Consider the following 17,133-nt stretch of genomic DNA (forward strand, 5'->3'; position numbering starts at 1 on the left):
AGGTTCAATCCCTGGCATCTTCAGTTAAAGGGACTCAATGAAACAGATGCCCTCAAGAAAGCCTACCTTCTTGGTTATGTGGACCAGATTTAGAGACTGGCAGGTACTTCATCATTGACGTTATCAAACGACTAACCCACCTTGGAGGGGGGAAAAACCAGAACAATTTTAGGTTGCTCAGAAATTCAGACTTCAGTTTCCATACTTTCAATGTTTTCACTTTGTACACAGGGAACAGTGAAAGCAAGCCTCTACCAAAACTTGATCCTCCCTTTTCTACAGCTTTTCCTCTCCATCCCCGCCTGAATTGCTTCACACTCCAAAAACAGAATGCTTTGGAATTTGCACGATAATTACTTTTTGCCGTATCAAAGAATTTGACAGCCATGCACATAAATGGCTGATAACAGATACTCCCTCGATTTCTTCAGCTTGCCTGCAAAATCCCTGGTGGAAATTCCTTGGAGATCCGCCCTCCTCTTTCACCACTTAAAATCCAACACCAACTATAGTTTACAAACCATAAATTTGAGAGGAGGAGGGTCCTAGCAGTTTTTCATGAGTCTGGGGCCCAGGCCTGATGGAATGGTACATAGCTGGGGCCTGGCTTCTATTTGCTGATCTCAGCAGCGGCCGGCACTTGTAAGGTGGAAGGCAAGGAACACTGTGCTGGACCTGTGGCTGGGCAGGATGATGCCCAGGTGCTGCCTCCCTCCCTTTGGCAATGGCACCTGGAATGTGCTACTCTGCCCAACAAAGCTGCATCTTTGGAAATCAGATGACTTCTGTGGAGGAATGCAACACCGCCTTTGTACACAACGCCTTCGCTTGTCTGTTTAAAAATGTGCCTGCCTCACTCCCAAACTAATCAGGACCCCAGGCAGGAAACAACAATATAAGAACAATTAAATTTAAACAATGCAAACGTAAAAACAACAACACATACATACTAATCTAAAAGCGCCTTATGTCCCAGCCAGTGTGGGGAAGTGGTTGAGAGCGGTGGATTGGAGCAGTGGAGTCTGATCTGGAGGACCGGGTTTGATTCCCCACTCCTCCACATGAGCGGCGGAGGCTAATCTGGTGAACTGGATTTGTTTCCCCACTCCTACACATGTGGGAACATGCAGGGCAGGGCAGCCTTGTATGGCGGAATCCAAGATTACTCTGTGGTTACTTACATGCTTAGGTCAGCCAGCGTTTCCGTTGCAAAGATGAAGGGCTTGTATTTCTCATGTGTGAGCTGGAAAACACTGAGGTAAAAAAAAGGTGAGAGGTTTTCCATAAGTCTGGCTACATAAAAAAGGCCATGCTGGATCACATTGAGGCCCATGAAGTCCAGCAGTCTGTTCACACAGTGGCCAACCAGGTGCCTCTAGGAAGCCCACAAACAAGATGACTGCAGCAGCATTATCCTGCCTGTGTTCCACAGCACCTAATATAATAGGCATGCTCCTCTGATCCTGGAGACAATAGGCATGCTTCATGACTAGTAGCCATTTTTACTAGTAACCATGAATAGCCCTCTCCTCCATGAACATGTCCACTCCCCTCTTAATGCCTTCCAAGCTGGCAGCCATCACCACATCCTGGGGCAGGGAGTTCCACAGTTTAACGATGTGTTGTGTGAAGAAACACTTCCTTTTCTCTGTTTTGAAACCCTTACCCTCCAGCTTCAGCAGATGACCCTGCATTCTAGTATTATGAGAGAGGGAGAAAAGCTTCTCCCTGTCCACTCTCTCCATACCATGCATAATTTTATAGACCTGGCTAGAAAACTGTAGGCCTATGCTTGTGTGCCAAGGCAGCTAACCTAGGAACCTGAAGGCCTCTCACCCTCTTCCTGAGTGCCTCATCAGTGGCATCTGGAAGCTCCGCAGGGCTGAACCAGGGAATACTTATGTACGTGTACCCCGCATTATGTATTTATACCCCACTTTTCTCCACCAGTGGGGACCCAAAGTAGCTTACACCGCCATTTTCTGTTTCCCATTTTCTGTTCTCTATTTTATCCCTGCAAGAATAACTCCGTGAGGCAGGTTAGGCTGAGAGTGTGCGACTGGCTCAAGGTCACCCAATGAGCTCCCATGGCACAGGGGGACAATTTAAACTACAGTTCCACGGCAACTAGGGTTGCCAACTGCCAGGTAGTATTTGTGGAGTATTTTTTACCTTTAATTAGGAATTGATGCCTCCTGACCTAGGATTTGTTAACAGTGAAGTAACTGTACATGTTGTTTTTGTCTATCATGGTTTTGCTATATTTACATTGATTAAGCATACTAAAGTTTAAATATTGTTTGTCACTTATTTCAAATTTATTGAGCTGGTGCTGTGGGTTTTCTCAACTGCCAGGTAGTAGCAGGAGATCTCCTGCTAATTCAACTGATCTCCAGCCGATAGAGATCAGATCACCTGGAGAAAAATGGCCGCTTTGGCAATTGGACTCTATGGCATTGAAGTCCCTCCCCTCCCCAAACCCCACCCTCCTCAGGCTCTGCCCCAAAAATCTCCCGCCAGTGGCGAAGAGGGACCTGGCAACCCTAACGGCAACACCAACTACTTCACCATACTAATCTAGCTATTCTCCCTGGCATAGCGGTTAAGAGCGGTGGTTTGGAGCAGTGGAGTCTGATCTGGAGAACCGGGTTTGATTCCCCGCTCCTCCACATGAGCGGCGGACTCTAATCTGGTGAACCGGGTTGGCTTCCCCACTCCTCCACACGAAGCCAGCTGGGTGACCTTGGGCTAGTCACACTCTCTCAGCCCCACCTACCTCACAGGGTATCTGTTGTGGGGAGGGGAAGGGAAGGTGATTGCAAGCCGGTTTGATTCTTCCTTAAGTCGGCATATAAAAGCCAACTCTTCTTCATGAGTGAACCCCCTGCATTCATTATCCTGGGCCAGCCACTCCTCTAATAGAAAACCTGAACTCTCCGCTGCAACCCCAAGCAATACTCACTATTTCTTTTTCTGCTCTTTGGTGCTTTCCAGTTTGTAGGTCGACACGTTGATCAGGCCGACTGCCTTCTCGTCCTAGGGTGGGGGTGAGCATGGGAGGAAGAGCAAAACAGAGCAGCATTTCACACACACCGATCAGCTCAGCTTGCTGACACTTGTACTGGGACGCTCTGGAATGCTGCCAGGTCTCCACAGCTAAGAAAAACACGAAGCAGCTTCAGGAGTTCCTGAGATGTTATAACCTGTCCTGAAGTTTTGTCCTGTTTTCTGAAGCAGTGAAGACCTGTGCACCATCCCAGATCTTCTTGGTAGCAACAAAACACAGGGTTGAAGAGGCAAACAAAAGCTATGTTTATCCAGCAGAACTGCTCTCCATAGCCAGCAAAAATAGCACCCCAGTAAAAAAAAGTTTGAAAAGCCCCATGGCGCAGAGTGGTGAGCTGCAGTACTGCAGTCCAAGCTCTGCCCACGACCTGAGTTCGATCCCGGCGGAAGTCGGTTGGCTCAAGGTTGACTCAGCCTTCCATCCTTCTGAGGTCGGTAAAATGAGGACCCAGCTTGCTGGGGGTAAAGGGAAGATGACTGGGGAAGGCACTGGCAAACCACCCCCATAAACATAGTCTGCCTAGGAAATGTCGAGATGTGATGTCACCCCATGGGTCAGGAATAACCCGGTGCGTGCACAGGGGACCTTTACCTTTAAAAAAAAGTTTTCAGTTCAAGCACAGTTCAAGTTCAACCATTGTGGTGTAGCGATTTGGACCCCAAGAGGCCATCACGGTTCCAGCTTAGTGAGGAGCTGTGGTTCATGAGCAGAGTGCCTGCTTGGCATGCAGAAGGTTCCAAGTTCAATCCCTGGCTCTTCCACTTGATCACATGAACACATGAAACCACCTTATACTGAATCAGACCCTTGGTCCATCAAAGTCAGTATTGCCTACTCAGACTGGCAGCCGCTCTCCAGGGTGTCAGGTGGAGGTCTTTCCCATCACCTACTTGCCTGGTCCCTTTAACTGGAGATGCCGGGGACTGAACCTGGGACCTTCTGCATGCCAAGCAGGTGCTCTACCACTGAGATCAGGTAACAGGTGACATGAAAGACCTCTGCCTGAGACCCTGGACAGCCACTGTTGGTCAGAGCAGATAATACTGACCCAGGTAGTTCAAAAGTCTGACTCCATCTAAGGGCAGTCTGACAAGACTTCCCCAATCAGCCATGAAAACCCAAATTTGCATGAGCCATAACGCTGGCTCCCAAACAGCCATCGGCTACTCACATTGGGGTGGCTGTACCAGTAGAGGGCTTGTCCTTTCAGCACAAACCAGAACCGCTTCCATTTCTGGGCCATGAAGCCCACGTGGTCTTTCTTCTTCAAGAGCCAACCGTCGCAGTCCACCTGCCCCAGATCCTGACAGGAGATCCGCCGTCGGCTCAGCCGGGTAGCCATTCCTGATCCAAAAACAAACAGGTAAGATGTGTGGCCACAGTTGAATAAGCACATTGCAGTTTGGTGCAAATGCAAGCTCTTTGCACAGATTCCCATTCTTCAACAAACACACTTTACAAAAAAGTAGAAAAACAAGGAGAGTTGGTTTTTATATGCCGACTATCTCTACCTACTTAAGGAAGAATCAAAGTGCCTTACAATCACCTTGCCTTCCCCTCCCCACAACAGACACCCTGTGAGGTAGGTGGGGCTGAGAGAGCTCGAAGAGAGCTGGGACTAGCCCAGGGTCACCCAGCTGGCTTCATGTGGAGGAGTGGGGAAAACAACCCGGTTCACCAGATTAGCCTCCGCCGCTCATGTGGAGGAGTGGAGAATCAAACCCGGTTCTCCAGAGTAGACTCCACCGCTCCAAACCACCGCTCTTAACCACTACACCACTCCGGCAAGCTTTCATACCGCAAACATGTCATCTAACAAACTGGTGCCGCATAATTTTTAGGATTTCCGTGAAACCTTCTCAAGAAGCCTCACGTATTGTAATGATGCTGCCCCCAGATAAAGCCCTTTGTGGATCATAGCCTCAGCATTAATAACATCGTCTTTCGTAGCACAAGGATCAAGGATTGTGGGTCTTCCCTGTTTTACTCTCTCCCCCCACCCCCCAGAAGCCATTTCTGAACCTGGGAAAGTTAGGCAAAGGCTTGGACTGGATGTCCTGCAAGAGAAGGGGAAGTCTGACATTAAGGCCTAAGCCATACCCAGAATGCTATGCATGAACCCAAGTAGTTAGAGCAAAAAGGACAAAGAGGGTAGAAGAAGAGGAAGAGTTGGACTGTCTCTACCACTTAAGGAAGAATCAAACCGGCTTACAATCACCTTCCCTCCCCCTCCCCACAACAGACACCCTATGAGGAACGTGGGGCTGAGAGAGCTCTAAGAGAGCTGTGACTTGCCCAAGGTCACCCAACTGGCTTCGTGTGTCAGAGTGGGGAAACAAATCCAGTTCACAAGATTCATGTGGAGGAGTGGGGAATGAAACTCGGTTCTCCAAATCAGAGTCCACCGCTCCAAACCACTGCTCTTAACCACTACACTACTTATCACAATGCCCCTCCCCAACGAAAAAAACTAAGTAAGGAATGAACAACATTACACTTACCTTTTTGCTTCCGTCGATATTCAATGCTGCCCTAAAGGTATCCGCCAGGGACAAAATAAACCCCCCCACAGCATTAGAGATTAACACAAGTAGAAATTAAGTGCCAGAATAAGCAGTTCAATTTCGTTCCACAAAACAAGAACCCATGGGAAAAAAACCCTGGAATAGGCTACATAGAACCCCCTCCCAAGTCACCATACTTTAAAGATAGGGATTCCCCAACTTTTCTGAACCTATAGAAACTTTTGGAATTCTGACACTGGATGGTGGGTGCAACCACAAAATGGCCACCAGGTACGGTTGCCAACCTCCAGGTAGTCTAGAAGAGAAGGCAGCACAAGGCTTCGTTAGAATAAAGAATAAAAGTCAAACTGAATTCATTAAAAATAATAATATAAGGTTCATTCACCAAAAAGCAAAAAAAAGCAGAAATAAATACTCTCAAATGGAAGCATGTTACTTCACACACAATGCCTCGCAGGGCTTAAAGCAAACTGCCATACAAGGCTAGTTCAAAAATAAACAAATAAACAAGCATAGAGCCTCTAAGGGCTGTGATTTTTCAACCGTGACAAAACGCACTAATAATATTCGTATTGAAACATTCCGTGCTGTCACTAATAATAAGCACTGAGAAACGGAGTTGAAGAGGAGTAATCAGCTGGTCAAAGACAAGAACGCGTTTCGGAAAACCTTCTTCAGCTTGCCGACCGGATCACTGTTGTGCAACAATTGCTAACAGCTGACAGCTCTTCGTAGCGTTGGTCTTCACAACAGTAATCACTATGCATGATGGGTAAAGTATGAATCTTTGGTTCAGAGATTCACTAGTGTGAGACCTGGGTCAGCCTGACCCAGAACCATTTCTAGTCAAGTGCTAGTGAGATCATTCTCTATCTCTCTGCTGGTACAGCCAGGCTCCCTAACAAGACCGAAACCTTTGATTTAAGAGATCAGAACTGTCAGCCAAGAATGTTAGGTTTCAGTTCTGCTTGAGGATCAGATGGCCAAGCTAAGTCAACGCCTTCAGGCCACTCCATAGGATATGTTAATTGTTCTGTATACGAATCTAGTTTGTATTGGCTCTAATATTCTACGTAATTGTACTTAGTGCTGTCTGTCTTAATGACTATAAAAGATAATGTCTCCCTTTGTTCGGGGAGGAAAATGTCTGACACTTAGAAAGACATTAGCCACACGCGCTTTGCTTGTTTTATTGGCCAATAAACGAACTGATTGATCTCTAACCTCTCCTGAATTACTTAATTGACTGCTTTAGAGTAATTTAGGGCACTACATTTATGCCAATGTTGAGCTACACAAGGAACCCAGACCCGGCTCATTAAAAATGTGATGCATATTGTGGCCCATTTTCTCATGCTTATGGTTGGGGAAGCCTCTGAGATCCACCTCTGAGCTGGTGTGGTGGCCTAAAATAGTTGCTCAGGGAACTAGAAAGCCTGCAGTCCAGCTTCTGTGAGGGAAGGGAATATAGTTCACTTGGCTGGGATTAAAAATGTGCAGAGGGAATGGCTGGGGACTGCGAAGAAGCCCCAGGAAACTGAAGGGGGGGAAATACCAGAGCCGGCAATAGAACTGGAGGAACGAACTGGGAATTTTGGGAGGATGGCAGTTGATGACAGTTTTATTTAGGACCACATTTTACTAATTTTAGTTTAGTTTATTGGCAAGTCCTCGTTGTGATTTTCAACTGTGGTTTTACTTTTAATAGAATTGCTGTTTTATTTACATTGTAAGTAGGGTTGCTAACCTCCAGGTACTAGCTGGAGATCTCCTGCTATTACAACTGATCTCCAGCTGACAGAGATCAGTTCACCTGGAGAAAATGGCTGCTTTGGCCATTGGACTCTATGGCATTGAAGTCCCTCCCCTCCAAACCCCACCCTCCTCAGGCTCTGCCCCAAAAATCTCCCAACGGTGGTGAAAAGGGACCTGGCAACCCTAACTGCAAGCCATCTTGAGTGCCGAAAGGCAGAAAGGTAGCTAATATATGTTTTAAATAAACAAATAAGTGTATCAGACCCTTTGGTGAAAGTAACATGGTAGATCTGAATGTAATTCTTTAGCTCCTCACCTCTCTGGAAGAACTAGCAGATCCCAGACCTGTACTTCCTCTGATAAATCCGTTCCCAGGGCTTCCAGGTTCCAGAGAGCCAAGGTCCAGGGCACTGGGTTTGGTAGGGGTGGCAGCATCTGGGGTGTTTTGGTGTTCCTTGGAGTCTGCCCGGAGACTCTGGTCTTCCAGTAGAGGATCAATGGATGCCCCTGATTGGTGTGGGGTCGAAATCAACATTCAGTCAGTCAGAACACAAAAAACAACCAATTTGTACTGAAAAACATTTGGCTTTAGCGGTCTGCCTGATGCGCAAATGCATAAAGCATGCAAGGAACTGAAACAAGCTCTCTACCAGGGTGTACAAGCAGCAATGGATCCTATTAAATGTGAGCAGCCAGTGTGATGCAGCAACAAAAAAAGCTAATGCGATCTTGGGGTGCATCAACAGAGGCATAACATCCAAATCAGATGTCATAGCTGTACACTGCATTGGTCAGGCTGCACCTGGAGTATTGTGTGCAGTTCGGGAGGCCTCACTTCAGAAAGGATGTGGACAGAATCAAGCGGGTGCAGAGGAGAGTGACGAGGATGATCAGGGGCCTGGAGACCAAGCCCTACGAGGAAAGGGAGTTGGGCATGTTTAGTCTGGAGAAGAGGAGGTTGAGGGGGGACATGATTGCTCTCTAAGTATTTGCAGGGCTGTCATTTAGAGGAGGGCAGGGAGCTGTTCCTGTTGGCAGCAGAGGATAGGACTCGCAATAACGGGTTTAAATTGAGGGCGGAAAGGTACTGGCTGGATATTAGGGGGAAATTTTTTTACAGTAAGAGTTGTTCTACAGTGGAATCAGCTACCTAGGGAGGTGGTGAGCTCCCCCTCACTGGCAGTCTTTAGGCAGAGGCTGGACAAGCGCTTGTCAGGGATGCTTGATCCTGCATTAAGCAGGGGGTTGGACTAGATGGCCTGCATAGCCCCTTCCAACTCTATGATTCTATGTACAACTACTTTCAAATATCACAATAAACTACAGTTTGTTTAAACCACAGTTTATGCTGTAAACGCTGTTTGGCATATTAGACCTAAGTGACAAATCCCAGCATCACATTCAGCTTGTGTGGTTTTTGCCACCTAGGAGGAGAACAATCTTCCTACGGCACTGTCTCTGTGGCCAGGACATAACAGAGAGTGGTGCTGATCATCAAACTTTGGTTTGCACATTCAGACATTTCAAGAGTCCCCAATGAATACAAATGGTTAACAATCCACTTAAATCCCCAGTTTGCAAACCTGATTTGGTGTCACCCAACAGACTCCAGTTTGTCGCACCGTTCCTGTTTTCAACATTACAACGAAGTGGGGGGGTGGGTGAATAAGCCACAATTTATAAACCCTGGTTGACTGCGACATCTGAATCCAGCCTACGAGCATGGAGTTTTCAGTGCCCATCTTTGTATGCGAACCGTTGGCTGATGAGGAGCCACAGAACTCAGTACCCGAAGGTCAAGAAAAAATAAACATCCAACGCCAAAAGTTATACAATCTAAGTTATGGTTTTTTTAGAGCTAAGTTTCCCCCCTTTGTTGTTTGATGAGGAGCCACAGCCATGTCAGACAGAGGCAAACCATCCCATAATAATCATAGAATCATAGAGTTGGAAGGGACCACCAGGGTCATCTAGTCCAACCCCCTGCACAATGCAGGAAAATCACAACTATCTCCCCCCCACACCTCCAATGCCCCCTACTCCATGCCCAATGGTCAGCAAAAAGTCTTCCATGCCCTGCCAGAGCAAGGACAACAGAAGAGTCAAGCCCGACACACTGGAAATAGCTTGCTGTTCTCCCCGGAAGAGAACCAGCTCCCAAGCCCTTACCTGCACCAAGGAGCTCCTCTTCAGCTACGTGACTCGAAGCAATTTCCTCCAGCTCTTCTTCTGCAACAGGAAAGTCTAATGCCACATCACTCTCGTCCAGCTCAGCAGCCATGCTTCTGGGGGTGGGGGGAGAGAAAGAAATCCTCAACGTTCAACTTGCTATCTTGGTCAGACGCTGTTTGTTATTCCCCAGAATTCCACGTTCCAGACGTTTGGCACATCAGCCCAATGAGCGTAAGTCAAGGGTTCTTTTCCAAATTAGTACCAATTCAGACAGCAGATACCTTCTTGATACGCTGCGTCCAAGACCCACACAGAGAGGGCTGCCACGAGGGTTGCCAACCTCCAGGTACTAGCTGGAGATCTCCCACTATTACAACTGATCGCCAGCCGACAGAGATCAGTTCACCTGGAGAAAACGGCCGCTTTGGCAATTGGACTCTATGGCATTGAAGTCCCTCCCCAAACCCCGCCCTCCTCAGGCTTCGCCCCAAAAACCTCCCGCCGGTTGCGAAGAGGGACCTGGCAACCCTTGCTGCCACTGTGCCTTTCTCCAGTTTGTGCTATACCCTAAAAGATACTGCAATACCAGCCTGCCCCCTGAACACTCCCGGGTCCTCCGAACAGGAAAGTAAGTCTATTACAGCTTCTACCCTACCGCTTTTCAAAGGTTTTTCTTTTTAATAGCCAAGTACAGGAACGAAGAATTCTGCTGCAGTAGAAAAGAGCAAGAGACCAGCAGCACCTTAAAGACTAACATAATTTCTGGCAGGGTGTGAGCTTTAGTGAGTCACAGCTCACTTCTTCAGATCCAGCTAGAATGACGGCTAGTAATCTGGATGAGATAATGGCTCTCTGGAAAGAAAAAATTCATTCTTGAGAAATTTCAGCAGGACTACTCTTCTTACTGAACCAGAGAGGAAGTCCCCATCTCTGGGCAAGTTCCAACATCACCCTTTTCAGTTTTGCTCCCACTGAAAGTATGAGCAGGGCATGACATCAGCAGCAGCCTCCCATATGCATTCAAGCACTCTGATGCATGCTCCTGATGAAGCAACAATCCTGAAAAAGAGATGCACAAAAAACTCTCCCAGATAATGGCATTTGGTACAACTACAGAGCAATGTAGAAGGAGCCAAATCTCAGTTCGGATGCCTTCCAAAGTGTCTCCTTTGTGGAGGCCTTAGGTTGCATTGTTTTAATGTGGTAGTTCACAATGGCCATTTTTGCATGGTAATTAGCAGCGATTTCCAGGCCCCACACATTTTTTTTTAATTTTGCACACAGAACCATCATTCCAGAAGTGACTGTGAAGCCGGCTTACACCTGCTTCGTATTACTAAAGAGCCCATTTAACGCGACCTTTGGTGTTTGCCCTGAAGAATCCCCCTCAAGGAACTATGCAAAACAACAGCGGCGTCAATGAACTCCAAGCCTCTCTGCCATAAGTAATTATCTGGCTAGAGCAACTGGGTTGGCATTATATATGCTTTATGATAACCTCAGGATGAATATTGGGAATCTTATATGTGTGTCTGGAATTCAAAAAAGACAAATAGATTAAACAGGCAGATTCCCACTCAAATATTTTGTGGTCAAGGGGAGGGGGGAATCAGAGTACTGAATAACTTGCTAGGTTTTACTTTGTAGGCGAAAAAGCTGCAGTCGAGGGAGGCGATTTGTGGGTGGAAAGCAGCATGAAATGCAAAGGTCCCCCATGTCAGTTTCCCCCTTCAAATTGCAGCCCCAGAAGCCAGCAAAACAGGTAACAAAACCAAATGTATTCTTTTAATCTTCAAATCCACATATCAAGTAATTTTTTTCTGATTTCCATATGAAGCCCATCAGAGGATTCCAATTTTCGATGAATTTGTTTATATTCTTTCCCCTAATTAACGCAGTTAGTTTTGCCATCTCTGCTAATTCTAGCAGCTTCATCAGCCATTCTTCTAAACTGGGTACCACTGGGTTCTTCCATTTTTGAGCATATAATAACCTTGCTGCCGAGATCATATACAGAAACAAAGTTCCGTTTTCTTTTTCAAACTGTTTGTCCATAAGACCTAAAAGGTATATCTCTGGTTTAAGAATTTAAATAAGAATTTAAGAATAATAGAGGAAAGTAGATAACTTATGATGACAATAAACACAGCAAGAAAGATACAGAGTATAAAAGGTAACCAGAGAGCTAGCAATAATTTTGTTATTATAGATATATCCTTTGCAATTGAAAGCAGAATTCTTATGTATATGTGAATACATATATAGTTTGTTTTTTATGTATGCCTATGTTTATGTATTGAAATAAAAATTCGAATTCCTCCCAAAAAAACCAAATGTAAATGTTCAGTTCCACCACCACCCCACATAAGATGTTATGTTGGAAAGGACCCTCTTTCTTTCCCTGAGGTAAGCCCCAATCAATCACAGACAAACCAATTCAGCCTTGATGTCACTCATTATCATAGAATCATAGAGTTGGAAGGTACCACCAGGGTCATCAAGTCCAACCCCCTGCACAATGCAGGACATTCACAACTACCTCCCCACCCCAGCCCTAGTGACCAGAAGATGGCCAAGATGCCCTCCCTCTCATCATCTCCCTAATGTCACAGAATCAGCATTGCTGACAGATGGCCATCTAACCTCTTCTTAAAAACCTCCAGGGAAGGAGAGCTTACCACCTCCCGAGGAAGCCTGTTCCACGGAGGAACCGCTCTTTCAAAACGAAGCTGCAGTTGCCACCCTACACTATTCTGCTGATTACAACTGTTTATTGAAAAGCAGAATGTAACATTCCCCCATGGCGCAGATCTTAAACCCAGCTATCCCTGGGAGCCCATAAGCAGGAAAGCCAGCAAGCACAAGGGCTGCCCACCTGGAAGACAGAGAAGCAGCACTGGTCGGAGACTCATCACTCCTCAAGCTTAGAGATTCTGCGGCATCCAAAAAGCGGTCTTCTGGCTGCAAAGCAAACAGACAAAGCAGAGTGTCCATGACCTCACAGGTAAGTACCAATGCGCCACTCATGCAACATAGATACAATGCCATCAGCTTTCAGTTGAGTCAGAAGTGGAACTGAAGGGGAAGAGTCCTGAGACCAAGGAAGTGGCAGAGTGAGATTAGTCACAAGTGGATTTGAAGATAAGTTTCTGGGACACACAAATGTACTGATTAACTTCATTTATTTCCAACCTTTCTCCTCAATGAGGACCCAAGCTGGCTTACAACCTTCTTCCCTTCTCCCTTTTATCACAATAACCCTGTGAGGTAGGTTAGGCTGACTGAATGTGACTGGCTCAAGGTCACCCTTCAAGCTCCCACGGGAGAGCGGGGATTCAAATCTGGGTTTGCCGGATCCTCGTCTGACGCTCTAACCCCTATGAAACACTAGATGCCCGGACTATTTAACACCCCCATCTATAGCCACAGAATTTGCTGCTTGAGGCGGCCAACCCACTCTACCCAGTGGTATGACTAGGCTTGGAAGTAAAAGACAAATATTATTATCTGTGTGCATGTGTGTTAAGTGCCATCAAATTACTTCCGACTTAGGACGACCCTATGAGTTAATGACCTCCAAAACGTCCTATCGTTAAAGACTTGCTCAGGTCTTGCAAACCGAGGGCAGCAGCTTCCTTTATAGAGTCAATCCACCTCTTGTTGGGTCTTCCTCCTTTCCTGCTGCCTTCAACTTTTCCTAGCGTTATTGTCTTTTCCAGTGACTCTCATCTTCTCATATTGTTTAATGAGAAAAAAATAAGGAGAAAGGGAATAATAAAGGGCATCTGTGCCTTTTGACATGAAGGCCACACAAATGTTTCAGACGTAGCTCTCCCCTTTAAAAAAGCAAGGGGCCAGATTGTTGGAAGTGAAGGATTTTGTGCTGTCTCTTAGCCTCACTCCAGAGGAGGACTTGACTAGAGAGTCAGAGAGCTAGACGGGGTGAAGGCACTGGGCATCCTTTCTCTACCGCTCTGGCGCTATCCTTTGAAGTGTACACACTTCAAACGGTTTATTAAATCACACTTAACAGTTTATTAAAAAATTCATGCTGTTATATGTTTACCACATTTTACTTTGTAAATTGCCTTGAGCAGGTCATCTGGAGAGGCAGCAGATACATTTTCTAGGTAAAGAAGTCAGGTTAGCAAAGAGAGATAGGTTGGAAGGCATTTTCGAAACACAAGCAGATGTCTAACGCTGTTTATTTCAGTGTAACAACCTTTTCATCCAATAGGAGACTACACATACAAAGCCGCATCAAACCCAGGAGGCTTCCCTACAATTTTCCCGCAACGGGAGGCCAGAGTTTCTCTCCCGCACGTGAGCTTGTGTAATGCAGAATCACCTGAGTCCAAACACAAGCACCTTCTCTGTCAAAGAATCTGAGCTCTGCCTTCCTTTGTAAAACAGGCCCTCACACTGTGGCTAGACACAGAAGATCTGTGTTCAAATTCTAATTCTACCGCAAAATTCACTGGGTGGATTTGGGACAGTCCTACTCTCTCTCAGCCTAAATAGGGTGTTTGTAAGGATAAAATGGGAGGGTGGAAGACACGTGCATCGTTTTGAGCTCAGGGGAGGAAGAACAGGACAAAAGTGCATATATAAACATAAGAACATAAGAAAGGTCCATCAAGTCCAGCAGTCTGTTCACACAGTGGCCAACCAGGTGCCTCTAGGAAGCCCACAAACAAGACAAACAAGAGGACTGCAGCATCCTTGTCCTGCCTGTGTCCCAAAGCACCTAATACAATAGGGATGCTCCTCTGATCTTGGAGAGAATAGGTATGCATCATGACTGCTATCCATTTTTACTAGTAGCCATGGATAGCCCTATCCTCCATGAACATGTCCACTCCCCTCTTAAAGCCTTCCATGTTGGCAGCCATCATCACATCCTGGGACAGGGAGTTCCACAATTTAAAGATCTAAAGCACTGCAGGGCTTACCTGCTGCTGAGGAGACCCAGGGGAGCCAGGAATGGACAGACCGAGCGGGATTTTCTTCAGCACCAAAGTCACTCGACTTGGCGTCTCAAGCAGCTTCCTCACCAGATTCATCCGAGTCCAACCCACCTGCACAATGAATGGATATTGACTTTCTGGAGGCAGAAATACTCAGAGCTCACATATGTTAAATACTCTCCAGGCTTCTGTTTCAAGGCCGGAGCATAACCCCATAGTAGCCTGTCCCTGCCCCCAGGGGATCTGAGCTTTCACTTTTGAGAACAGTTTCTATCAAGCCATTTTACTTGGAGATATTAAAGACAGCATGGAGGGAGCATTCTGTCCATTCTCTCTCTAGGAAATAAACCTCCCACCACCCAGCATTCTAGCCAATAACCACAACATTATCTGGATGTTCGGTAGCCTGTACCCTACCACTACGCTCAGCAAGGTTAGGAGCCTTCCACCAATTTCAGCAGTTCTTCTGCTGGCGGAAGGCTCCGAGCGCTGCTGAGTGGAATGATAAGAGACAGGTCAAAGTTAATAGCCACTTACAATGTATAGTATATATTGAGAGCCAGCATGGTGTAGTGGTTAAGAGTGGTGGTTTGGAGCAGTGGACACTAATCTGGAGAACCGGGTTTGATTCTCCACTCCTCCTCATGAGTGGCAGACGCTAATCTGGTGAACTGAGTTGGTTTCCCCACTCCTCCACATGCAGCCAGCTGGGGGACCTGGGGCTCTCTTAGAGCTCTCTCAGCCCAACCTACTTCATAGGGAAAGGAGATTGTGAGCCAGTTTGATTCTCCCTTAAGAAAGAATCAAACCACTTAAGCCCACAAACAAGACGACTGCAGCAGCATTGTTCTGCCTGTATTCCAAAGCACCTTATATAATACGCATGCTCATCTGATCCTGGAGGGAATAGGTATGCAACATGACCAGCATCCATTTTGACTAGTAGCCATGGATAGCCCTCTCCTCCATGAACAGGTCCACTCCCCTCTTAAAGCCTTCCAAGTTGGCAGCCATCCCCACATCACAAAGCCAAGCCACCAAGGTGTGAGCTGTGGGGAGGTAGGCCTGTGCAAATTTCGGCCCAGAAGAGGCCCTTTTACAACTCATTTAGCACAGCAATTCATCCTGCCGGAGGTGTGAGCATCAAAGCCAAGTAAGAAAGGGGTCCAGACTTACCACCACCTGGTCGTTGACTTGGATTATCTCATCCCCTGTGAGGACCCGATTGTAGTTCTCAACCGGGGACTGGGAAGGAGAGTGGGAAGAGAAGCAAATGTCAAAACAACGTCAACGCCAAGATTTTCCTTGTTAGAAGGAAGAAAGGTGGGCACTTTCAGGAGAGTGAAAGTCGAGACTCAGGAATAGGGAGGGGTGCCAAAGAGGGGGATTAACTATTAACTTCAGGCTCTGACCTTTCAGTAATTTCTAGCTCCATAACTGATTTGAGGGTATGAGAAGGGAACCAACCACGCAGAGGAGCTGGAAAATGTTCTAGCAGGGCTTAGTGTGACGCATAGTCGCTGGAGGTCATAGTGGGGAAGTAGGGAAACTTGAGTGGGCTAAGTACACTTTGAGGAAGAAACATCAACTCCCCACCTTCACAAGGTCATTTTGGAGACCTGAAGTAACGGGAGCAGGCAAAGGGAGAGAAGGAAGGGAGGGGACTATTTTAAGACGTGAGTTAATAATAATACCTTCCTCACCAGGAGAGTATGTCTGACTGGAAAAGCCAAAGCCAGAAATAAGCCCCCTACCTCAGCAGCCCCTTTCCTGACTCACCTCTGGGGCAGTCCCCGATATGAAATGGAGACAGGAGGGAGAGGATTTGATCTCGATGCCCTGAGGAGAGAAGATTTAGGAGATACAGTAATCAGCACATGGTACAGCTCCAGTCTACAGGCTCACTATTAGAAGGAGTGGATCCTTCTTGAATTTGGAATTCAGCAAGGTGGCTTCCAGATCGGAGAGGTGGAATAAATTACAAAGTCATTCAGCCAGCACACACAGCGTAAGCAAAACACAATAGTTAAGAGAATGGGCTGTGGACCAAGAAGTCCCCTGTTCAAATCTTGCCTCTGCCACAAACTCATCTGACTGTTTTATAACTAGTATTATCCCCATTTTTCCGGAGAGAGGACTGAAGCTGAATGCAAATGATTTTGCCTGAGGCTACCTATTGGCTAAGAGTGAGAAAAGTTCCTAGTTCAAATCTCAACTCACACAATCGTTACGGAAGCCACTATTCTCCCCTCACCAACCTCAAATTTATACACACCTACCTCACAATGGGGTTCCTACTAACATAAGTGTGCTGCATGTTAAATATCATCAGCATCATATGAAGAACACAAGAAGAGCCCGGCTAGATCAGACCAGTGGTCCATGTAATCCAGCATCCTGACTCACAACCAGTTACTATGGAAGGCCAACAAACAGAGCGTAGAAGCCAAGGCCTTCCCCGATGTTGCTTCCTGGCACTGGAATTCCGAGGCTGACTGCCTCTGAACATGGAGGTTCCTTTTAGTCACCATGGATAGTATCCACTGATAGATCTGTCCTCCATGAATCTGTCTAATCCCCCTTTTAAAGTTGTCTGTGCCTGTGCCCATCGCTACATCTGCTGGCAGCAAATTCCACATTTTAATTG

General features: G+C 46.6%; 1 protein-coding gene across 1 annotated transcript in view; it reads right to left on the reverse strand.

Annotated features, from left to right (window-relative positions):
• The window catches only part of CNKSR1 (connector enhancer of kinase suppressor of Ras 1), a 41,624-nt gene that overhangs the window by 6,645 nt on the left and 17,846 nt on the right, over positions 1 to 17,133 (reverse strand). The window contains exons 7-17 of the mRNA XM_056846429.1: positions 16,266 to 16,325; positions 15,663 to 15,731; positions 14,472 to 14,597; positions 12,395 to 12,480; positions 9,517 to 9,632; positions 7,664 to 7,854; positions 5,569 to 5,599; positions 4,239 to 4,411; positions 2,963 to 3,036; positions 1,182 to 1,253; positions 67 to 140 (exon numbers count right to left, since the gene is read on the reverse strand). Of these exons, the coding sequence (XP_056702407.1) occupies positions 67 to 140; positions 1,182 to 1,253; positions 2,963 to 3,036; positions 4,239 to 4,411; positions 5,569 to 5,599; positions 7,664 to 7,854; positions 9,517 to 9,632; positions 12,395 to 12,480; positions 14,472 to 14,597; positions 15,663 to 15,731; positions 16,266 to 16,325 (1,072 nt within the window). The remainder of the gene's footprint in view (positions 1 to 66; positions 141 to 1,181; positions 1,254 to 2,962; positions 3,037 to 4,238; positions 4,412 to 5,568; positions 5,600 to 7,663; positions 7,855 to 9,516; positions 9,633 to 12,394; positions 12,481 to 14,471; positions 14,598 to 15,662; positions 15,732 to 16,265; positions 16,326 to 17,133) is intronic.

This window comes from Euleptes europaea, chromosome 3, assembly GCF_029931775.1.
Source record: "Euleptes europaea isolate rEulEur1 chromosome 3, rEulEur1.hap1, whole genome shotgun sequence".
NCBI classification, from domain to species: domain Eukaryota; kingdom Metazoa; phylum Chordata; class Lepidosauria; order Squamata; family Sphaerodactylidae; genus Euleptes; species Euleptes europaea.